Source organism: Mastigoproctus giganteus, chromosome 10 (assembly GCF_048544385.1).
Source record: "Mastigoproctus giganteus isolate SK-2022 chromosome 10, ASM4854438v1, whole genome shotgun sequence".
Classification (NCBI taxonomy): domain Eukaryota; kingdom Metazoa; phylum Arthropoda; class Arachnida; order Uropygi; family Thelyphonidae; genus Mastigoproctus; species Mastigoproctus giganteus.
The window spans coordinates 146,721,688-146,746,346 of NC_143584.1; the positions used below are offsets into that span (position 1 = coordinate 146,721,688).

At 36.1% G+C, this 24,659-nt stretch overlaps 2 protein-coding genes across 5 annotated transcripts in view; one reads left to right on the plus strand and one right to left on the minus strand.

Annotated features, from left to right (window-relative positions):
* Wdr24 (WD repeat domain 24) overlaps positions 1-6,903 on the plus strand; it is a 223,103-nt gene extending 216,200 nt beyond the window's left edge. Inside the window, exon 13 of the mRNA XM_090383842.1 lies at positions 6,753-6,903. Coding sequence (XP_090239968.1) covers positions 6,753-6,888 — 136 coding nt within the window. The 3' untranslated portion in view covers positions 6,889-6,903. The remainder of the gene's footprint in view (positions 1-6,752) is intronic.
* A 14,213-nt stretch (positions 6,904-21,116) lies between these two features.
* Positions 21,117-24,659, minus strand: part of Rala (Ras-like protein A) — a 287,845-nt gene continuing 284,302 nt past the window's right edge. For all 4 annotated transcript variants that reach the window (XM_090383831.1, XM_090383832.1, XM_090383830.1 and 1 more), the window contains one exon: positions 21,117-21,323. In XM_090383831.1, the coding sequence (XP_090239957.1) occupies positions 21,213-21,323 (111 nt within the window). In that variant the 3' untranslated portion in view covers positions 21,117-21,212. The remainder of the gene's footprint in view (positions 21,324-24,659) is intronic.

Here is a 24,659-nt window from a genome sequence, read left to right on the forward strand (position 1 = left end):
TGGCGTACACGTCGTAAGAATATACCCAGATCCTTGACATAACGTGGCCTCGGCAATGCTCCCCGCATACACACTACTCGGACTCCCTCCAGTCACTGTCTGGCAGAGTAGAGGTAGCAAGATTATACACTAGCTGATCCAGAAGCCTCCTAGAGAGTTAACAATAGGTTTGGTCCGGTGTACTAACTAGCAGCCAGCCCACGAACCCTGTTTTAGAGCTGTACCCTCGAAATGTAAGGAATATTGGATCTCGCTCCGATGTTCATCATAACCTCAAAAGTCATCAATCATACTGCATGATGGAAGAGATAGGGAAGGGTTGACCGGAACTTAGCTCTAGAGACTAAACATGGGTTCCACCACTTCAAGCCTCCAATAAGCAAAGTGGTGGTATTTCACCGGTTGATGAGTCATCTACCATCTAGTACTGCCTGGTAACATAGAGGGTCGGCATTCCTCCATGTGGTGTGGGCGCCACACCTCGACCCCTGCTTACGTTAGTTCACACCTGGGTGGTCACCCACCATGTGCTTGTGCATGGAGGTTATACCCAGGATTACTAACAGTCCCACCATTGTGAAGGTGCAAGCAGAGGATTTGGCTGTCACAGACCGTCCGGACTTTGCCAAAATTGGGTCCACTTGACTTAAGTGTCACCCGAATATCAGTTCCATCAGCGTTTTAGACTCCCAGGTAGCAAGTGCAGCTTGTCTAGCATATCTGAGAGAATGTCTGTGACAACTTCAAATGTACTTCTACAACACAGTTTCGCTCTTATTATACAGATTTCGCTCTTATTATACAGATTGTTTTATTGATTATATCACAACATGGCATAGTATATTATAATTTTGAATTAGAAATTTAGCTGCAATTATGGGAAACTAGATCTGACAAGAATACTGTGACTCCAGATAGCATGACTGATCAAGGAATTGCTTCAAAATGATCCTCCTTTAAATCAGTTTTATTTGTTGTACTGATTGTGGCATATATTTTAAGCTATCTCCGTATGGTCACAGTAGTGCCATGGGTGATTTCAAGTACAGAGAGAGAGTGCAGATAAATTAAGCATAAACCCAGTGGTTTGCTGGATGAGATTAACTGCCTGAAACAAAAAGTGATTGCCCTGGAAGAAACTAAATCAGGCACTTGGTGTGCAACTTAGTTGTCTTTTTGTCTATACACCAGGCCATATGGAGGGAACACTAGGGAAGAAAGTGCTGATCCCACAAGAAATTGTAATTTTGAGTGACTGTCAGAGAAACAGAAAATATATTGTGTAATAAGGTTAGGTGGAACTGGATCAGGCTGTGTCAGCCTAATCATTTACACTACCTGCCCACTTTATTAGGACCACACACTAATGTTGGACTGTCATTGGTTCAAATTGATGGCTAACACAATATGGCATAGAGTCAACAAAGTGTTATCAGTGACATGAAGATTTATCCAGGACTATTTATGCAACTTTCTCAAACTCCTGGAGCGCTCTGGGTAGAGAATTATGTGAAAAAACTTCCAGTTCATCTCACAGATGGTCCTTGGGATTGTGATCTGAAAAATTAGACTGGCCAGGAGATGCTTGAAGTGTTCCTTGAATTCCTCAAACCACTCTTTCATTTGGCAAGGTGAATGCTTGCATTATCTCATCTTCTTTGACAGTACAGTCAGTCCTCGTATAACACGTGTTTACACTACACAAATTCGATCATACACGATTTATAAATAGGGGAACAATATCGTGTATAACACGAACCGAATTCGCTTATGCACGATTCGCCTTTGTGTTTACAAGAAATGGCAGTCGAACGCGGAATCACCCCAACTGAATGCAACACGATAGCAATGAAGGGGAAACACATTTCACCATAATAATGTAAAAACCCACACAATTCCAGCTATCGGTATTGTCGCAAATGCAATTAGATCGAGTTTACTACCAGTTTATAACAGATTCCACTAGCAGAAATGCAACTGGAAATTGTTTTTATTGTTTTATGGTAGTGATCTCCAGAAATGTGCTTTAGTAAAGTGTGAGCTAGTGAGGTGTTAATGTGTCTCTGCCTTTACGGTGTTGTTTATTCAGTTGCACAGCTTTGTTTATGTGTATCAAGCGCGCCTCCTCATTTTGTAATTGTGCTTTATTCCATAAAAATGAGTAAAATACTTAAAAGGTATGAAAAGGAAGCATCCTGGTGAAGACACTACAGATTCAGAGAGAAAAAAAAAAAAAGCAATATCGATAGACAGAGGCGGACTGGATCAAAAATTCTTACCCTGGAAAATTTGTAGGCCTCATACTAGCGTTTATGGCCAAAATCACACTTCTGGCCTCCGGCCCACCGGGGTTTCTCTGGTAAGGCTTATGGCCAGTCTGCCTCTGTTAGAGAAAAAATTTGAAATTGTGAAACACTTTGAGCAAAATGAAAGAACATGTGATATTGCACGTGCAACAGGTCTAAATGAGGCAACGCCCAAAATTAGAAATAATGTAGAGAAAATAAAAACAACTTTCATTGCAGGAACAACTCAAAGTGTAATAAAATCCATTAAATCAAGACAAAGAATTGGAAGAGATGGAACCGCTGTCATCTGTTTGGATAGAAAATCAAACAAAGAACAAGTTTGCTTACAATAGAAGCAAAAGCATTAGCAATACTTTATTACATAATAGTTGTAATAAAATACATATTTTATTACAATTATTTATTGTGTTTGGTAATGATTTGGTTACAAATGTGTATTCAATCTTGTGTGGTCAGCACCTAACCCTATTTTTCCCATTTGGCCTGTTATTTATATTGCACGAGGGTTTTTAGGAACAAAACTATCGTGCTATACGAGGATTGACTGTACTCCTGTTCATAGTGGCAAACATGCAACATTGCTGGGTGATCCCTGATCTGCACTGATGTTTGGATATGCTGTGACATTTAAGGTGTCCTCCAGTGGGAATCAGGAGGTATATGCACATTTCCTTTGGTGTTGAAATGGGTATATTAGGACTAAATGTATCGTGCCATTTGCCTGCAGTCGTCCTGCATCCATCTGTTACTTTCCTGGCACTGAATGCAGCTGTTATTTTCTGGTTTTTGTGCGAAATCAGTGATTTCTACAAATTTCTCATACCTGCTGTAGTATATTCTTTTTAAGGTTCTTCAAATGGTGCAGATACTGATGCCTGATAACATTTGGATATTAAATATAGAGATGTTATAAAATTGTGGTAATGATTACACACTATAATTGACTCCAGACATCAAGCAACTCAATCGCTTTACATTTGCAGCCATCTGCAAATGCAACTGACATTGCATTCGCAGATGTTTTCTAAGAATTTTTCCATTCGTTACAGACTTCAGAAACTAATCTTTAAGATCTCCAGGTAATTCTCCAGTGGGGCAAAGACTTTGCCCCACTGGAGATCGGCATTTAAGGAAATGGTAGCGGATATTTGAGAAGTTGAAGCTGATTGAGCAGGGCAAGGTTTCTCAAAATGGAAAGTGGAATGCAATGTGCTATCATCGGCAAAACTATGGATAGGATTTCCAGTTAATGGAAGAAGGTAATTAATATACAAGAGGAAAAGAGTAGGGGAAAGAACTGAACCTTGGGGGACACCAGCATTAGTGGAAAAGTTAGAAGAGAGAGAGAGAGAGAGAGACATCACCCTCAGTGAGCAATCAGAGAGAAAACTGGATAACCAATTACAAAAAACAGTTGGCAAACCATAAGATGGAAGCTTGTTTAAAAGACCTTTTTGCCAAACATGATCGAAAGCCTTTGAGATGTCAAGAGCAACTGCTTGTGTTTCACCGAACCTTTCCATTGAATTTGTCCATAAATGGGTAACATAAGCCAGAATATCACCAGTGGATCGACAATGATGACACAGAATGGAATGCTAGGAGTTTTCATGTTTTAATGGAATTTTCCTAGTATGAGAATGAAATGCTTTTCTAAAGGTGGGGTACACTTTCATGGAAAAGGTGCAAGAACACATGCTGATGCTATTGAGGCAGTTAGGTTTTGAAAAATTTTAGCTTGGGAGACTGCATTAATGGTAATTAAATACAGAGGTAGATTAGATCAGTGCACTGCTTCAAACCATTCTATTGGGATGTATTTGGAAATAGCTTCCTAGGAGCACAGTACCCTGTGGCTCTATAATGCCATGTGAAATTACTGAACAATAGCAAAGATAGTGCTAAAAATAACCCAGAGAAAGCCTGGAAGCCACTGCATGTGATATGTTTGAATTGTAGTGAACATAGAACGACACTTTCTTATGTGATTGTATAGTGGTGGTAGATGACTTTCATCAACCGGTGAAATACCACCACTTTGCTTATTGGAGGCTTGAAGTGGTGAAACCCATGTTTAGTCTCTAGAGCAAAGTTTCCGGCATCCCCCCCCCCACCCATACTTCTCCTTCAACCCATGCACGGTACTAAGTACTATAGGTTTTGATACCTTTCGTGTTTGGGGCTTTCATAAAAAAAAAAATAAATAAATAAAATAGTGATGCTAAGAGTGTGGTTAAATTTCATATGCTGGTTAAGTCAACAAATGCAGACATAGTAGGAACATAAGCAACTTGGTGCAGATTTGAATATGGTAAATAAATATAATACACAATGTGTGTGGAGGAAGGATGGATTTTTTTTTAATTATCAAGCATATATTTTCAAGATGAACTTATCTAGTAGACAATGTTGTGTTCATCTGGTATGACTTAATCATTGTAGGTAGAAATCATAGCTGCCAGATTTACAATGGAGACTTCAGTCATAAATCTTTTTCCAGATTTTCAATAAATAAAAAAAGCAAAACTACACCTTTGCTGTTATATTTAGAATTTAAAAAAATTGTGTGAATTTGTATATGAAATTTCATTTTCAAGTAAAACTGTCTGTTTATTATATGTTGCATAAATATGTGAAATGCACAAAATGTTATGTAGTGCACAGCTAAATTTGATTTAAATATCCTTCAGTAAGATGCCATAGAACTACAATGTAGTGTTTAAGAAGATTTTCTGTGTTATAACATCTGAAAAAGGCATATTGTTTTGTTTATATAGATGTGATAGGAAATGCAGTGTGTTAGGCATTTGTAAGGAAATAAGCACAATACAAAAAATAAAAATGCAAATAAATAAGAACAACACAAAGTTCATAGAAAAATGTGTGAAAATGGCATTTCAAAGTGAAGATAAAGTCTGCTATTGATTTAGTACAAAATAGATTCTGAAATGTAACCTATCCCATTCCCTCTACATTTAAACTGACACCTGCTATATTCTCAGTGTACCCATCGACCTGTTATTAGCTATTTACATCAGCACAGTGAGTCAACCAAATATGAAATCAGTCTAGACAGAGATTTACTGAAATCATTCTTTCAATGATGTGGTGCTAATAACAGACAATAATGAAACCTCTCAATTATAATAATTTATTTATTTATAAATTAAATAATTATAATACAAACAGATATTTTTTTATTTGAATATTTAATCTCATCAATATGTAGCACATATTCCATTATACTGGCCTGGTCACTGTTAAACAAGGTTCTGGAATGCTTTCTTGGCATGTTCCAAAAACATCCCGGATAGTGTCATAGGTGTTAGGTGCTTATTAGCATTGTTTTTCGTACGACATAACCATGGAGGTCCATTGTTCAAAAATGTTAACTTACAGTGAAATAATAAAAAAATATGGATGTTGAGGAACAAAACAGCAGGCATTATTAGTGAAATTGAAAAGAGAAAGAAAGAAGAGGTAGAAATGGCTTTGAAAAATTTACCATTTTTGATTGCCATAGATGGGACTAATGCGTGATTCCAATCTTGGAACTACAATATATGATATGGTAAAAACATTCAACGTGGATTACAGCTATATTTTCAAATTATAGTTAAACTACATCTCAGTTAATTTACAATTCTAACCTCTGAATCAGGTACACAGTAAATCTTTAAAATATATAGAGGGAATTCTATATAGCAGTTCTAAGTACTATTTATGAATTTTTTTAATTTGGTTTTCTGTTCCTTTATCCAGCTTTTGTAGCGTACTTCTCTTCCCATTACCCACATTCATCTGTACTAACTTAAAACTTCTTAAAATGTAGGAAGCAGGTTAGAATTAAACTACAAAAAAATCAGTATAGGTTATCAATTTTTCTTTTTTCAGAAGAGAACAGCTGATACTCTGAGGATGAAAACTGGTGATTGCAGAATATTTTATTCTGAATCATTAGTTTTAAAAAGTTACCTGATAATGTATACAGAATTCTAAGTATAAAGGTTTGCAACTGTCAAAAAAAAAAAAAAAAACACTGCAAAGCAACACTGGCTGAAGCAAACATTCTGGCCATGGTGTTCTGTGGTACTTACTGTACATTAAGTGAATAAGTTTTTGTATATTATGTTCAGAATATAAAAAACAGTTCAAATTAATACTTGAAATTAATACTTGACAACAGAAACTGAGTAAAAAGGTTCAATGTTCTTACAGGTTAAGTTGCCAAAGCATCCCAGCTGCATTTCTGGAAAAATGATAAATACTTATTCTTTTTATGGAATAAACACTTTTCCATGCTTAAGCGTGTTTTGCTGCTCTAGCAGTATTTCTCTACCTGTTACTTTTTTCTACTGTGTTATAGAAAAGTAAGGCTGTAAGATTTGATTAAGATTGTTTTAGGAATATTGATGTTCTTATATATAACATATACTATTTCAGTCACCAGGTAGTGCGAGGCTTCTATGTTTGGTGCCAAGGTTGTGCGCATGGTGGCCATCCGCAGCACATGCAAGAATGGTTTCAGGCTTATCCGTGGTGTCCAGCAGGGTGTGGTCATTTGTGTGAATATACATGATGTGACTTTTCATAAGGGCTGATTATGAGAAATAGAAATGATGTAATTGTTATATATAGTTCCAAAATTGAACAATTTTTTTAATGATGTAATTCATATTTATTTGTGAAAATTGTACAGAAATAAAGATTTAACTTGTTAATAAAAGTTTGAATCAGAGTTATTATACACATGAAGCCCACTTTATTAGGTATACCTGCTAGAGGTCACCTGAGTGATAGGGTAGTCAACATGGTGTACACCTAATTCTCAATTATGTTTAAATATACTAGCCTCCAGCCACAGAAGTCAAGGGAACTGTAGAGTCTCAGCAAAACATGTTCCAGGCCATCACACTTTCCTTGTCAGTCTGTAGTGTTTTGCTTATAGTTGCTTTGTGTGTTGAAACCATACCATCTGCCAAAAGCAGAGATTCATTCCCTTTTCCATTCTTTGTCTATTTCTTTTGCTCCATAACCATATTCACTTTTCCACATTGATAAGAGGAAAAGTTTAAAAATGATCACACAGTCATCAACCGGTGCAATACCACCGCTTTGCTTATTGGAGGCTTGAAGTGGTGGAACCCATGTTTAGTCTCTAGAGCTAAGTTCCGGTCACCCCTTCCCTATTTCTTCCATCATGCAGTATGATTGATGACTTTTGAGGTTATGATGAGCATTGTGGCAAGATCCAATATTCCTTACATTTCGAGGGTACAGCTCTAAAACGGCTTTCACAGGCCGGCCACTAGTTAGTACAATAGACCGAACCTATTGGTAACTCTCTAGGCTTCCAGATTAGCTAGTGTATAATCTTACTACCTCTACTCTGTCAGATAGTGACTGGAGGGAGTCCGAGTAGTGTATTCGGGGAGCATTGTAGAGGCCACGTTATGTCAAGGATCTGGGTATATTCTTACCATGTGTATGCCATATCCAAAAATTTCATTACTTCATACAGCATGTCCCACCCACTTTTTCTTACCATTGAATACACCATGCATTGTCAAACCAATAGGGCAAGCTTATCTGCGAAAAGATCTAAACCTCCCAAGCACTTCCTAATTCATTTCACAAATATACGTGGTTTCAATTCTAATCTCAACGATGTCCATTTCCACTTGCAGTCTCCCAAACCCCATGTATTTTTTTTCTGACAGAATCTCAGTTATCAGTTGATTCAAATACTGCTCTTCTCAGTTGCCCATATTATTCGCTGTATGATTCCTTTGGGCTCAAAGGTGGTACTTGTGCATATGTCCGTTCCGATATTCCCTGTCAGAGACTTGGTAATTTGGAATCTCCTCTCTTTGATTTTCTCTGGCTTAAAATCTCTCTACCTCATTGTGTCAAATTCATCTGTTGTCTCTACTGTTCTCCCAACTCCACTAATCACGTGGAGATCTTTGACTTCTCTTTGCAACTTAACTTTCTCCAGTCCAACTTTTCTAAAAGTGAGGTAATTTTACTTAGTGATTTTAATGTTCACAACTGTGGCTGGCTTCTGTTTTCTAGTCACACCGACCAACCTGGTTGAGATTGCTGAGGCTTTTGCAATTACTAGTGACCTTGCACAGATTGTTCATTTACCTACAAGAATACCAGACAATCCTAATCATACAGCCAACACGCTTGATCTTTTTCTCAGAAACAACCCTTCTAAGTACACGGTCGAAGTGAGAGGTTCTTTAGGCACTTCAGATCACAACTTGGTGATTGTCTCTTCCCCAGTGGAGCCTTTTATCTCATGGCTATTTCCAACCTTGTGTTGTTTGGCATTACAAGAATGCAAAATGGGATGACCTGTGAGATTTCTTTTCCTTGGTCGGACTACTGTTTCAAAATTTCTGATGTCAGTGTTTGCTCGGATCAAGTCAGTGAAATTATCCTTGTAGGAATGTATTCCTTTATCCCACACTCTACTTTAAAATCTCGACCTTTATCTAAACCTTGGTTTTCCAATAAATGTGCTACGGCCGTTCAGGAGAAGAATGTTGCATATCGTAATTGGCTTGTTTCCAATTCTTCAGTTTCATTTTCTGCCTACACCAAAGCTCGCAACAATTGTAAAGCAGTTATTAATCAGTCCAAACTAGATTTTGAACAGCCTAGGAGTAGAATACCTGTTTCTTGCCCTAATGGTAGCTGAGCATTCTGGTCGCTAACCAAAGCTATTGGCCGCAACTTTTGCCCATCTCTGTCCAAACCAGATGGTTCTGTTGTCACTTCAGCAAAGGCTGACCTGCTAGCAACCCATTTTTTCTTCTAACTCATGTATTAATGATCTTGGTAAAACACCTCCCACCATTCCCAACATACTCCATTCAATGCCTCCTGTGGTCTTCTGTCAAAAGGATTTTGATGAATCTTGATGCTAAGAAAGCTCCAAGTCCTGATGGTATTTCTCCACTCGTTCTCAAAACTGTGCTCCTGAACTTACTCCTATTCTTTGCCGCCTTTTTTTCACTTCCTTATTCCAAGGGTGTTTTTCCTTCTGCTTGGAAATTTGCTCATATCCAGCCAGTTCCTAAAAAGGGTGACAAATCCCTCCCATCCAGTTATCATCCCATTGCACTTACTTCTACTCTTTCTAAAGTAATGGTGAAATCAATTAACCGCCAACTCTTAAACTACCTAGAAACCTTCTGTCTGAGCAACGATTGCCAGTATGGATTCCGTCTGTCGATCCACTGATGATATTCTGGCTTATGTTACCCATTTATGGGCTAATTCAATGGAAAGGTTTAATGAAACACAAGTAGTTGCTCTTGACATCTCAAAGGCTTTCGATCTTGTTTGGCATAAAGGTCTTCTAAACAAGCTTCCATCTTATGGTTTGGCAACTGTTTTTAGTAATTGGTTAACCAGTTTTCTCTGTGATCGCTCACTGAGGGTGATGGTAGATAGCTCTGTCTTCTAACTTCTCCACTAATGCCGGTGTCCCACAAGGTTCAGTTCTTTCCCCCACTCTTTTCCTCTTAATGATCTTCTTTCATTGACTGAAAATCCTATCCATAGTTTTGCCGATGATAGCACATTGCATTCCACTTTCCATTTTGAGAAACCTTGCCCTGCTCAATCAGATTCAACTTCTCAAAAATCTGCTACCAATTCCTTAAATGCCGATCTTCCGGTAATTCTCCAGTGGGGCAAAGACAATTTAGTTGATTTCAACCCTTCTAAAACTCAATTTTGTCTTATATCTCACAAAAAGGATTCTTCTGCTCCTATGCTTATCTTTAGTGACACTTTGATTTCTAGGCAAAATGATATGTCTCTTTTGGGGATTACCCTGACTTCTAATCTCTCTTGCACAAGCACATTACAAATACTGCTTCCTCTGCATCTAAAAAACTTGGTTTTCTCTTTCACTCTCGGCGTTACTTTTCTTTCAAACAGCTGCTCACTCTGTATAAATCACAAATCTGCACTGCCTTGGGATATTGTTCCCACAGCTGGGGTGGTGCCCCCAAAATCTCTCTCAGGCTTCTTGATTCCATTCAGATGAGGGCAGTTAGGTTAATTAATGATTCATCTGTAACAGTCTCTCTCCACTCACTGTCTCACAGATGTACTGTTTCTGCTGCATGCCTCTTCTACAGATACTTCCATGGGCACTGTTCTTCCAAATTGGCTTCTATAATTCCCGCTCTCTCTTTCAAAACAGTACAAACACAAACATCCATTTACTGTCCAACTTCAAACTCACAGAACCAACTTTTCATCTTCCTTGTTTATTCATTCAACTGCCGTTTTCTGGAACAACCTTCCTTCATACGTATTTCCTGAAAATTACAGTCTACAGAAGTTCAAGTCCAATGTCTTCTCAACCTCCAACCCAAGCACGGTACTAAGTACTATAGGTTCTAATACCTCATGTTTGGGGTTTACATAAAAAAATTAATTTAATATAAAAAAACAGTTTAGTTAACATTCTATTTAGTAACTTTAAGTAAAAACTGGTATGTTAAAGATAGCTTCTGGTTAATCTGGACCAAGTGCAGTCCCATCAAGTCCAGATTAACAGGGATTCTACTATATATATATATATAGGTAGTCGTCGATTTACATCGTGGTTAGGTTCCATTTGGATAGGTACAAATGGAACCCTTTATATGATTGAGTCAATCAGAAATCACAGGGTTAGGTTCTGGACACCAAAAATTTTACCCACCACTTTGCATCGATTGTTTTATTTTATTAGCATTCTTCATAGTTGTAGTAATAGTTGATGGAGGCATATTCATAGCCCTACACACATTAGAGCTTTCACCAGATATGCCGTCTCTTTAAAACTTGATAACACAATTGGCAAAAACCACACATGGATATCACTATTATTTAATTTTATTAATAGTGCAATTAATAAAAAAAGTTAGTGTAATAAATTTCCGACAACTATAAATAGAGTAAACAATAACCAACTTAATGCTTCATTGCATAGACCTTTTCCACCCACATCCACAAGTGGCTATTTTGAGGGTAGAAATCTTTCTCGTCTCTGATAAGAATGCAGTAATTGCTGATTGGCTCAGATTGTCCTAAATCAAGTGAACAGTGCCTGATGCATACCACAGTATGATGCTGATAAATTGTCTGATGATTTTAAACTTTCAATTTATAAAAAATATAGCATAAATAAATAAAAATAAAGTTGTGGTTAGTGATTGGCACTATTACAAAACAAGGGCTACCTGTGTGTGTGTTATGTATATATGTACAGGGTGTCTCAAAAATATTAGTACAAACGTTTAGGGGAGGTAGGTAACATCTAAAGGAATGTGAATTGCATAGGAACCCATAACCGGAAACGTTACCAAAGTTGGTACACAGCGCTCTTCATCAGTTCGAGAGAGGGAAAATTTCTGGTTTACTCATTCAAGCAGTAGTCGCTGCACAAAGGGCATGCATCAATATACGAACTGTGAGCTGTCAGACATGCACCTAGTGTATGGATTAGTAGAGGGCCCACACAGTGTGCGGCACAACATCACTTTGCAATATGTGAGCAGGTATGGTCGGTGGCTGCTTAGTCGGCCCATACCTGTTACCATCCCGTATGAACTCGGCTAAATATCGGATCTTTCTTGAAAAAGTTCTACCAGGGTTACTTGATGAAGTTCCAGCAAATGTGAGACGCAACATTTGGTTTCAACATGACGGAGTGCCTGCCCATTATGGAAGTTGTGTTTGTGACCATTTGAACAGCCATTTTCGGCATCGATGGATTGAGACACCCTGTATATATAAACACATTAAATGCACTGCGATGTGCTGAACAAGATAGGTACTCATACTTATACATTTGGTTGTTATAGGCATACCTGTCTTCCCTCAGTTAATGGATTGTTACCTAAAGCAAAAAAAAAAAAAAAAAAGCTGTTTAATTGTCAAGTCCTGTAGACCATGTTCATAAGTTATATGGGCCACAAGCTGGGAAACTCTGAAGTACAGCAGGCCCCCGTTATAATGCGGTTCGCTTTACTCTGATTCGCTATAATGCTGTTCATATTTTATAACCCGTATCTGACTATAATGCTCTCACAGATCACTATAACGCTCTTTTACAGATTGCATTTTTGGCATATTTAACGAAATCGTTTCATTTGATGTAGTCGATAGCTTGAAAATGAATAGCAAAACAGCATTAAAACGTTTCCCACACTCAGTGAAATTTTCTCGCATGCTGATTTAATTCCAGTACAGTGACTTGTTACATAGTTCCGAGATCAACATTGTAAAAAAACAATCAAGTATATTGCTCGTAATATTTGCGTTATATGCATTTATCCGAAGTCTAGTCATCACTCAGTACAGTATTAGACATCGTCATAACGGACAGTTTACTTGAACATTGTATCATAATTAATGCAACCAACGCAGTTATATTTTCGAAGAGTTAATAATGGCCGATAAGAATGAAAAAGGCAACAACGTCTGGGTGCAGTACAAAGACTATAAATGTAAGAAAAAGACTGAATTTGAAAATTAAATTAGACATTTTGAAGCAAATCGATTCCGGTCAAAGACAGAAATTCACAACCCAACAGGAGGATCAGCAATGTATCTGCAAAGAACAGTTCAGAGCAATTATACAGTTCTTAACAGAGGGGAAATTTGAAGTTGGACGATATATATAAGTAAATAAATATGAGAGTATTTCTTATTTCTGAAAGGTTCAAGTTGGTTAGAAGAGGTGCTGTTTTATATGTAGCCTTTGAATTCCTCAAAAACATCACAAGCATGAGGAGTCGGGTCCAGATCCCTTGTGACTTGCACGATTACATAAAATAAAGATGTATTTTCAAATAACAGCATGTTTAAGAATTCATAGAAAGCTTCGATTATTCCCAGAGAAAAGTACAAAATAAAAAATACCATGCAGTTTGCTGCTAATCAGTTTCTCAGCACTATGCTAATAGTGGCCATCACAAATTAGCTTGACTAACTTTAATGTAATAACATTTAACACAATATTTAGATAAAAAGTTTGTTCTCCCTCTTTTTCCCTAATATAAATAGCTATGTTGTCAGTTTAGTGCAACTATGAAAACAAACTTTTTATCTAAACGAAGAATAGGAATATATTAATATATTACATAATATATTATGAAATCACTGTGTCAAGTATAAACTATACAGACAGAGTAAGCCAGTAAATCAGAATGTCTTATACTAGGGGATTTAACTTCCAGATGTGGACAATAAAATTTTGGGAGGTTTGCTCACTCAGTAGCAGAATATTTCTGAATTTATTGGATGACTGTTTTCTATACCAACGCATTAAGAGAAACTAGAGAAAACAGTACTCTTGATCTGAGTAATGTCTATGACTCTTCAGGTAAAGTGTATTGATGTGAGATTTGTTTAAAGATATAACTACTGTCAAAGGTGATCACAATAGTCTTAGACAGTTTTTAAATTCTTTTCAGTAGGTCCAACCATAGAATCGAACTAAGCTTTTTTAGGTCAATTAAGAGTTGCTGTTCAAAATTTAAATCTAAATGGATTTCAGATGAATGATGAGAGAAGTAGCACAGAAGAAAAATGCATAGTATGATTATAAATTGTGTGGTACAGAAGCTAGAGTAAGTATAAACTAGTCTGCAATCAAGTCACTAAAGAGGTAATGCAGATTCCAAGAAGTCTTTGGCTAAGAATGCCAAGAAAAGAGAATTATTTGCTTATGTTATGGCTAAAATGAAAGTTTTTTTTTTTTTTGATTTGGTAGTTGTTGGCGCATCGGCTTCTGTGGCCATATTGCACCTCCCAAGGTTTTTGCAGTACTTTGATCCAAGCCCGAGGCGGGAATCGAACCCGCGACCTTTGGGTTGCCGGGCAGGTACTTTACCCACTCGGCTAGCCCGGTCGGCTAAAATGAAAGTGATTAACCACATTGGTCCACTGGTTATGAATGGCATAACTGTTCAGTTTGCTGACAAACTGAATAAATATTTATCATTACATTCACACATGAAGACATTTTTAGAAATGGCGATACCAGAAATGTACCTAATTCTAACTGGGAGCTAAATGATTTTGATAACTGAGAAGAAAGAGAAATTGTTGGAGCTGAAAATAAATAAGGTGCATGGGGTTGATGGGATCTATCCAATTAGAAAGGAGCAGTACAAGAGATAGTAGTAGTAGTGGCATGTGATGCAAGAAAGCAAATGTATGAGCTTATGCAGCATCAGCCAAAAAAAAAAAAAAATCACACCATTCCCTCCAAATGCCTGTCCAGTTCCTCCTTAAATTTATTCAACCTATCAACTTCCACAATGACAGATGGAAGTTTGTTCCAGCAAATTAACCACCCGCTGGCTAAAGGCAAATTTCCGCACATCTATTCTACATCTGTCTTTTCTTAATTTGAATTTATGCCCCCTTAAGTTCATAATCTGAACAAGTGGAAGGATCCCATCAGAATTCAGCGTGCTCAACCCATTCAAGGCCTTATATACCTCAATCAGATCACCGCGCAGGTGCCTAGTCTCCAGCCACTGCAATTTGCAGAACTTAAGCCTCTCTTGGTAAGAGGATCCCTTCATTCCCCTCACCAATCTTGTTGCCCTTCTCTGTACCCACTCAAGTAAATCTACATCCTTCCTAAAATGAGGTCTCCAGACCTGTACGCAGTACTCAAGGTGTGGCCTGACCATTGCCTTATACAGAGGGATAATCACCTCCTTTTCCCTGCTAGCAAAATTCCTATATATCATTGACAAAACCCCATGACCTGCCCTGGCAGCCTGTCTGCATTGCTCAGAGAACTTCATATCTGACTGCACAATTACTCCCAGGTCTTTTTCATTTTCTACCACCTTAAGTGTAGTACCACACAGTTGGTACGTTTCTCTGGGGTTATTTCTACCCATATGCAGTACTTTGCATTTGTCAAGTTAAACTTTAGTTGCCACTTCTTAGCCCATCTGCCCAAATTATCTAGATCCCGTTGCAGTAGCAGACTGCCATTACTGTCATTAACAACCCTGCCAACCTTTGTATCATCTGCAAACTTCGACATTAAGCTAAGCCTGATATACCTTCATCAATATCATTGATAAATATACAAAACAACAGTGGACCGAACCCTGTGGGACTCCACTAATAACATTAGTCCAAGAAGAGCAGCACCCATTGATTACCACCCTCTGTCTTCTCGCACCTAACCATCCTTTTATCCATTGTAGCAACTTACCCTTAATATCATTCTGCTCCAATTTGTACAATAGGTAAGAAAACCTTTAGTCATAATTATAATTAGCATCTTAGATTTAGATTTTCTTGCAGACCAGAGATATGAAAATGTCTTGTATTCAGAGGGGGGGGGGGATCAGATGGCAAAGTGAAAATTATGACCCCCGCTTAACGCTGATAATTCGTTCCGGAAAAACAGCGCTAAGTGAATCCGCACTAAACGAGCGCCGCACTCCCATAAGGTAACATGTATTTGTGAGTTGCGGTCGGTGCCATAGGATATTTCCTAATCGATAATAAACAGTAGTGAAAAGATGCATAAATGTCGGTCAAAGTATTTGTACATATAAAATATTCTGCATTACATACGTATATAATTATGTGGTAACTACTTACAAAATTAAACTTAAAATTCCAATTAAAATCATGAATTTAATTGATTTAATTTAATTGATGAATTTAATCATGAAAAATGTGTCGATTTTGGGTTGAACTTTGGCCCTCTTCCAAATAAACTAAAAGGGGTATTAATTTTAAATCCCCTGCAGCATTACCACCCAACAATAAAGTCAGTCGATCCTTCCCCGCTTTGAAACCTGGTATGTTTTTTTCTTCTTTCAATATGAAACTTCTTTTAGGCATTCGTTTCCACAAAAGTCCTGCTTCATCTATGTTATAAACTTGTTGAGAAGTATAACACACAATACCCCTCTTCATTGATTTTAACAAGTTCTTTTTTTGAAAGTTTTGGTTCCTTGATCTGCACTTGCGGCTTCTCCCTAGATTTTAAATCTATTCAACCAGCCCTTACCAGTTTTAAATGGTTCCACATTTTTTTTTTTTTTTAGGTGAATTTTCTTCAGATTATTATATTGGCTAATCTCTCTCTCTCTCTCTCTCTCTCTTATAATATTTAACTTAACTTAATTCTGCATTGGATATTATCTTCAATAAAATTAGTTAAAAAAGTCTTTCCATTTCAATCCTAATAGCTGGCCTAGCCCTAGTTGCTTGCAGTGGAACAGCTATCTTTCCCGCTGCTAAAATTAATTCTTTTATTTTTTTATAATTGTTCTTACATTTAAACTTGCAAGTCCTAAATTATGGCACACATATGCCATAATTTAGAAAACATTTCTCAATGATGAATTTGTAAGGAAATGTTTGCAAAACAGTGAAAGAGCTTTGTCTTAGGTGGAGTTTTCAAAACTGTGAGATTGACTCTTGCAACGTTTATGTGTAAAGTTGAAGATATTACTACTGACTTGCTTAATGAACTCAGAAACAAAGCAAAAGAATTTGAACACTTGCTTAGGAATGGATGAGAGCAATGGCACAAGCAATCCTGCTCAGTTATTAAACATTTGAGGTATAACAGAATCTTTTCAAGAGTGGTTGGTTGAACTAGCCAGTATAAAAGTACAAATGACACAACAACAGGGGAAAAGATTTATTTTTGTGTGTGTGAAACCACAAAGGAACTTGAGCTATCCTGGACTGTCTGTTGTCCACCCCCTAAGGGATGGACAATAAACAGAGCTCCAAGTATGCCTGGAAAGAAAGCAGGTTTAATGAGAATTAGGCAGAAAATGGATATTATACTTTTCTAAAAATGATTCTTTTCTTGTTCAAGGATATCAATAGACAGTCAATCTTTTTGTAGTATATTAGCATGATGAAGTTGGTAATCTGTTCTCAGCATCTATTTGTGCATAGTCACGATGCTGTTAGAATTCATGCTTGTATGCAACCATGATATCAAATCAAAGATAACATATGAAATATTTTAGTGATGGTGCTGACAGTTAATACAAAAATGTAAAAATCTTTGTATGTGTTATCATGATTTCAGATTACATACAGAATGAGTTTTTTTTTTTTAAACCAGTCAGGAAAAAATAACTGATGGTATAAAAGAGGCTGGCAACAAATACTAGTTTACAAAACCTTACTAATAGTCTAATTCTCAAACCATTGCAATTATATACATGGGCAAACAACTGCTTCACTAGGATTCAGTCATTTTACAATTTTTGTTTCTAAGCAGATGTAAAAAATTATGAAAGATATTAATGTTAGGGTAACTGCTGGTACAGGAAGTCATCACAAAGTTCCTTGTATCATTCACAGGAAAATCCAGACCCTTTGCACATTTTTTTGGGAGGACAGTGATAATAACCACTGTGCTACCTGTGAAGATCAAACATTTAATAGTGACAAATCTAAAAATCAGGAACAATCTAAACCATTATATTACCAAATATAATGGTTTTTAGGAAGTATTCACACAATGTAATGACATTAAAGATGAAGTTCTGGTAAGCTTTTTGAAACCACAAACTAGCAAGATCATTTTGCTGACCAAAAGCATAACATGATATTGGTGCCCTTTCAGCATATTCTACAATTTTAATAGAACTACCTGTTCCTACAACTGTCTGAAAGGCAGTACAATTACATTTGGCAAGTGTGACAGTTATATTGGCAACCTAGTTTGATTTCCAACATGAAGAAATTAATAAAAACGTACATCTTTCATTTAATGATTCTATATATACCATTCGTTGGAAAATTTGCAAGATATTATTTGAAGTAATAAATTCTGATATGATAAGACAATATTCTTGAAAAAGATAGCAGATAAAAAGTAATGCACATTATTGCTCATTTCCTTTGTGTGACAGTAATACAGAACATAACGATTACGCTTAGAAATAAGTGAAGACATGTTCCAAACTTGGGATACAAGCCAGGTGATTACTATTAACTCACTCGTGCTAGGCTTTTTTTACAATGCAAGTAATTTTGCTGCATTTTAAAAATCAATATATACGAGGGGGTGATTATTTAATTTGCAGACTGGCACAAGATCTTATCTTAATTGTCATCATCTGAATACTTTCACCCACACATTAAATGCTTCTTGCAAGCCATTTTTCAAGATTGAGAAGTGCTTTCATTGTGGCTCTGCAAGCATCGTTGTCAGACATGAAACGCTTGCCTTTCAGAGCTTTCTTCAGGCATGGAAACAGGAAGAAATAAGGGGGATGTGACAGAACCTCAACACCTATGGCAGTGATCACTGGCTGCACAATATTAGCCATATTGGGCCTGGCATTGTCTCGACGGAGAAACTACTTCATATCAGAAAGTTCTTGACATTTCTCACAAAATGGCAAGGCGAAGTTTGACTCTGATAACCTCAGGCCATACTTTCTTATTCTTAGTTGTTCCACGAGGCACAACATGTGTAACAAGAATGCCTTTTATGTCAAAAAACACAAAAACAAGAACCATTTGTTTGTGAGCTGAACGAGAAGTTCAAAATTCCTTAGATCTTGGTGAAACACAATGCTTCCACTCACTCAAATGTTTTGTCTCGGGATCATAGTGAAAATTCCAAATTTCACCACAAGTCACTGTTTGATTTCAGAAGTTTTGACCCTGTGTTTCAAAACGACCAAGCATTTCTTTGCACAAGTCTACTCTTTGCTGTTTTTGTTCTGGAGTCAAACTGTGTGGAATCCAGCGGGCACAGATTCACATTTTCAGGTGATCTTTCACAATACTGTGAGCACTACCATATGAAATGGGCATTCTAACAGCTAATTCATGAAGCGTAATTTGCTTATCTTGCAAGTTGAGGAGGAAGGCTGACCAGGTCTTGGGTCATTTGCAATTTAACATCCCACAAAGACCCTCACAATACTATACGTGTCATTATCTCTAACTTTTTCCGATGGATTTAATAAAGTCCTATCTGACACAATAACAAATCACTGTTCAATCTGTATGTCAGTTGTGATACTTGCTTAAAAACGATCATCAATGACACTGGGCTAAAAAAACTCTTCATGCAACACTAGCTCAAGTACTGGCATGTGCACACAGTCTGCTCAGTAGCAATCAGGCAGAGTGCCTCTAGTCACAGTTATGGAATGTTTGCAAGGTAAACATAAAATCCTGCACCATTCTGCGAATTAAATAAACACCCCTCGTATTAACAGTTATATAATATTTGAAAGTTAAAATATAGTAACCTTATTATTAGCCTCGTGTGTTTTGATGTTATAATGATGCTCCATTAGAGTACAATCTTTCAAGAGATTATAGGTTTTGAACAAGTGCAATGCAAATTACACTTGACAATCCATTCTTTTTGAAAATGTACAAGCAACAATTATGCAAGCAACGAATCTTAAAATCTTGGTGAAAGGAGAAATCAGTATTATTTTCAGCAAGATATACTTACAGAAGTAAATGCAACTGAAATGGCATTCTTGCCATTATGATTCAAAACTATAGGTTGACTTTAAATTTAGTAAATTCCATGATACTTAGCTGAGATGACTGTTTGAACTGACAAGGAACCACCAGTATACTAAAACTGATTTGCTTTGTCAGAGCTCAAAATATGTGACCATTAACACCATTCACACACCCCCCAAGAAATGTTACATGAAAATTTATTAAAACCAGTTTCATCATTCATTATTAAACAAAGTTTACTGACAGAAGAAACATTGTTTTCCTGGATTATTTTCAGTTAACAGTTGATTCATCTGCTGTTGTAAAAAAAAAAAAAAAAAAAAAAAATTGAAAGCTTGGTTGGGTTTATGGTCACCATTGGAGATGACAGTTATCCATGAGTCAATCTGAATTGCTAATATCATGTTAATACAAATAGCATCATCAAAAAAGTGGACCCACTATTTATTTAAAGCTCAAGACACCACCATTGCAGTTTTGAGACACTCTCATCAGACAAATAGCCTCTATTAGAAGTAACTCCAAGACAAAAACAAAACAAAAATGTATATATTTCTTCAAATTAATTCTTGAGTTATTAGTCAATGTGAGTTTGACCTGAGGATTATGTATATGAAAAAAAATTGTGAAAATACATTTCTTTATAACGCAGACTTTATAATGCAAACTAGATAATACAAGGAACATATTAAATATTAAATTAATTTTTTTAATGATTAGTAAAAAGTACACAACTTCACTACAATACTTACACACATTCAACATAAAATAAAACTATTCACTGAATTTAACATTAAAAAAAATCTTACAAAAGTTTCCTTTTAAGATATTTCACACCAGTATTTCCATTAAACATGGAAAAAATCTACATTCTTATGAAAGAGACAATTCAGTCATTACTAATTTTTACATCTGTAAAAATGCAGGCAGGCATACAATATATAGTAACACATGTAATTTAAATCAATCAATTTAAAAACCAAATTCACTCTGAAAGCATTTCCCAAGAATGTCAAAAATGACAGTCCCATCCCTCTCATTTTTAATAAGCAGCTCCAACAAACTGCAGTTATGAAATTTATTAATTAATCCTCTTGTATCACTAAATTGTTTTAGTGCCAAGTTCATTCATACCTTAGGAATGAAACCGGGAAGCACCGTTAGACTTAATGTGTAATGTTCACGGCAAAGTATATTCTGAAAATAAATGCCTTTAAGAAAACCATCAAGGACGTTTATAGTTTCCCTTTATTCTATATCAGCACAAAAAAAAAAAAAAAAAAAAACACCACTTCTGTTAATAAGAAATTATTCCCCATACTTTGTATTGGACTCTGCCAGATAAATATATCCACATGGACATGGTCAAGCAGTTTACAATATAATACATTTTTTCTTCCGCCGCCCTGGTTTCTTTGGCCCATTATTTGTTTTACATAAAGCTCGCTTTTGATTCCTAATTTCTCGCATTAGGTGAAAGAATACCTGTAAAACAGAATGAAAAATATTAATACAGTCTTGTTACACATTTTTATATTATATGTATATTTACACTTTAAATTTATACTGTCAATAAATGACACTTAACTCCACATTGAAAATTAAACATTCAAATTTTCCAAATTCTAAACATTTTTATTTAGAATTTGGAAAAAAAAAATAGCAATTAAATATACAACTACATGTTACAGGGCTTACTTCAGTTCCATCTTTAAGTAGCTTTATAGATATTAATTCCAAAGGATCAAAAATACACAACATTCAAATATGTCCAAGAAGAATTACACTTTTGTCAGTTGCATAAACAAACACACAAAAGAGGACACGATACAATTTTTTTTTTACTTTTGGTAAAGCTTAAATTCAATAGTATTTAGTTTTTGAATTGTTTGAGCTGCTGAAGGGAGATTTCCTTAGTTCTTCAAGAGTGACTTGCTTTCCTGGTAAATTTTAAGTAGTGTGCAATTTTATTGGAATGTGCATGCAAAGGATGTTTTACTTTTGGTTGTTTTGAACATAAGCAATTAGTCAGTTAAGAAATAACTAGCTTTGAGATAACTTGTCTGACAGAACTTATTAGAACCTGCATATAGTGAATATATTACTGTAATTTCAGTTTAATTCTTAAAGTAGGACATTTTAAAGGGGAAAACTCATTGGTGTTCTAAAGAATACATTTATTTTGACATTTCTGTGACTAAAATTAGTAGTATACTAAATATACTGTGATAATGGTAAATACAAGATCAAGTTGGAATGCTACACAATAGGACTGCACGGGCCAGACAGAAATGGCTGCAAGCAATTCCCTGAGTCATCAGTTCACTGTTTCTGGAGTAGCCTGAAGCATGTATTCCAAGGTCATTCATAGATCAGCAAAGGCATCCAAAGCAATTCAGCAGTCATGTTTTTCTTTTGTCCTCCATATTCCGAAATCTCTGTCCTTTGAGGGCAGTTTTCACTTTGGGAAAGAGGAAGAAGTCCATTGGTGCTAGATCGGAAGAGTAGGGCAGTGGTTGATCTGTACAATGACATGTTTCATCAAAAATGTCTTCAAAAAAGTGTGGAATGGGTGGGGGCATTGTCATATAATAAGAGCCAGCTGCCTTTCTCTTTAAATTATGGCCTCACCTGGAAAATGTGCTTCAATAGTATTTAAAACATCTGTACATCAAACACAGCATTGGCTCTCTCCCTCCAGGTACAAATTACTTGTGAATCACACCGTTTGCCGAAAAACATGATCAGCATCGTACTTCCAGAAACAACTTTCTGGACCTTGGTGAAGATTTTGAAGTCTGATGCTTCTTCTATGGGTCATACTGAAACCCCCAATACTCATCTCCAGTGACAATATAGTTGAGGAAATTAGGACTATCTTGACAAGTCTGGATGAAGTCTTTGCACGATAACACTCTTCTTTGCTTCTACTCATCCATGGGCTATGCAGCACAAATTTTGCACAGATCTTCCTTTTCCAAAAATCTTCATGCAGGATTTGACAAATTGTCTCCTTATTCATATCAAACTCATCTGCCATCATTCTGAGGGCCAAACAAGAATCTCTTGCCACAATTTCCTGAACTTTTGCAACTCTATCCTCATTTCGAGAGGTTGACAGATGCCCACTTCTTGAGTCATTGAAAATCCTCACACCCATCTCTGAACTGCTTATACCATTCAAAACATTGGTATAACTTAACATTTCTGTTGCAGATTTTCCCAGTTTAAAGTAAAATTTCATATTTGTTTCTTGTTAAATTGCAACATTGTGACATTTAACACCACTAATGAAACTGGTTATTACTTGCAACCTATCAGCCTACTGGACAATTGCTGAGGAAGTTTGAACTATAACATACCACTTACACTTATTTTCAAAATCAAAACATACCACAACAGCATCAGTCCAGGAACTTCATTTCCACACCTTGTATATATAAAAAGCTTCTGAATGTTGTTCAAAAATGAGTAATGCACCTTTTAATATCAGCAAAAAGGGTACCCATATCGGCTTCAAATATGTTATATATGTTCGGATAGAGCTTGGTGAATAGGTACTGTACAGGGGAAAGCAAAATGAGCAAAGGTGAAATTTTATGTTATCAAGGGACACTAAAAACAAAGTATAAATTCAACAAGGGGAGAAGAATTAGACTGAATTGTTGAAAGTTTCCTTTGTTAGTTGTCAATTATTGTAATAAGTAGCCTCCATTGTAATAAATAGATTTTTACAATTTCTAAATTAAAATTTTGCATATTCTCGTTCTAGATTCAAATGAGCTCCCCCCCCCCCCCCAAATGGGAAAGTTTTTTGCCATTTTCAATTTAATCTAAAAATGGGAAAGAAAGGGAGAAAAAAAAAAAAATTATGTTCATTCTTCAGCATGCACATTTAGCTGTGAATTTCGAGTTGCGAGTGCAGTATTACCTCTCATGCCATAACTATATGTTTTTAATTTAATTTCAAATAAAATTTGTTTATGTGCATTTCAGAAGTACACTGCTGACATTTTTAAACATTTCCGCAGTGCAAAGTCTCATTAATATACTTCTGAAATGAACATAAACCAAAATATTTATACCTGTCAACTATTTTTTTTTTTTTTTTTTTTCTTTTACAAATTGAAGAAAAGACATGTCTTTAACCATAACGTGCTTCCGGGAATGTGCAAATGGCATTCCCAGACTTTTATTCCAAAATTAAATCTTATGCTGTTGTTATAAACTGTACTTTACGATTCTCTACCTTGTTTGTTTATTTATTATACATAATTTTTTATCATTCTATTCAAGTTCTAGATTCAAAAACTGAACGGAGGCTGAGGTCAATTTAAAGAAAACCAATATTAGAAGGAAAGGCTTAACTGTCCAGAGCAGCTACACACTTATGAGACTTGAGTGTTGGAAGCATTTTTAAATTCAACTGAACTGACCACCACAAATTCCTCTATTCTAAACCATTAAATTGTTCTTTCAGATGGATTTGATTTTAGGGAATAAGAAGTAGTCTAGAGATGTTAATTCAGGGTGCTTTCAGCACCACTGTATCCATTCTTTGCCAAAAACTTCTTGATAATCAGTACAGCATGTGGCCTAGCATTCTTATGTAAAAGAGACCCTTTTATTCAAGTGAATTCTTTAAACAAGTAATTCAAAACTTGTGTATAGTATGCTTTATTCTTGTTTTACCTGGTGGAACAAATTCCTAGTGGTGATTCCTTAACCACAGAAAGAAATAATCAACATCACTTTGTTTTTGATATTTGAAAACAGAAATTTTTTTTTGTCTTGGAGAACATATCGATCATCAATTTCATA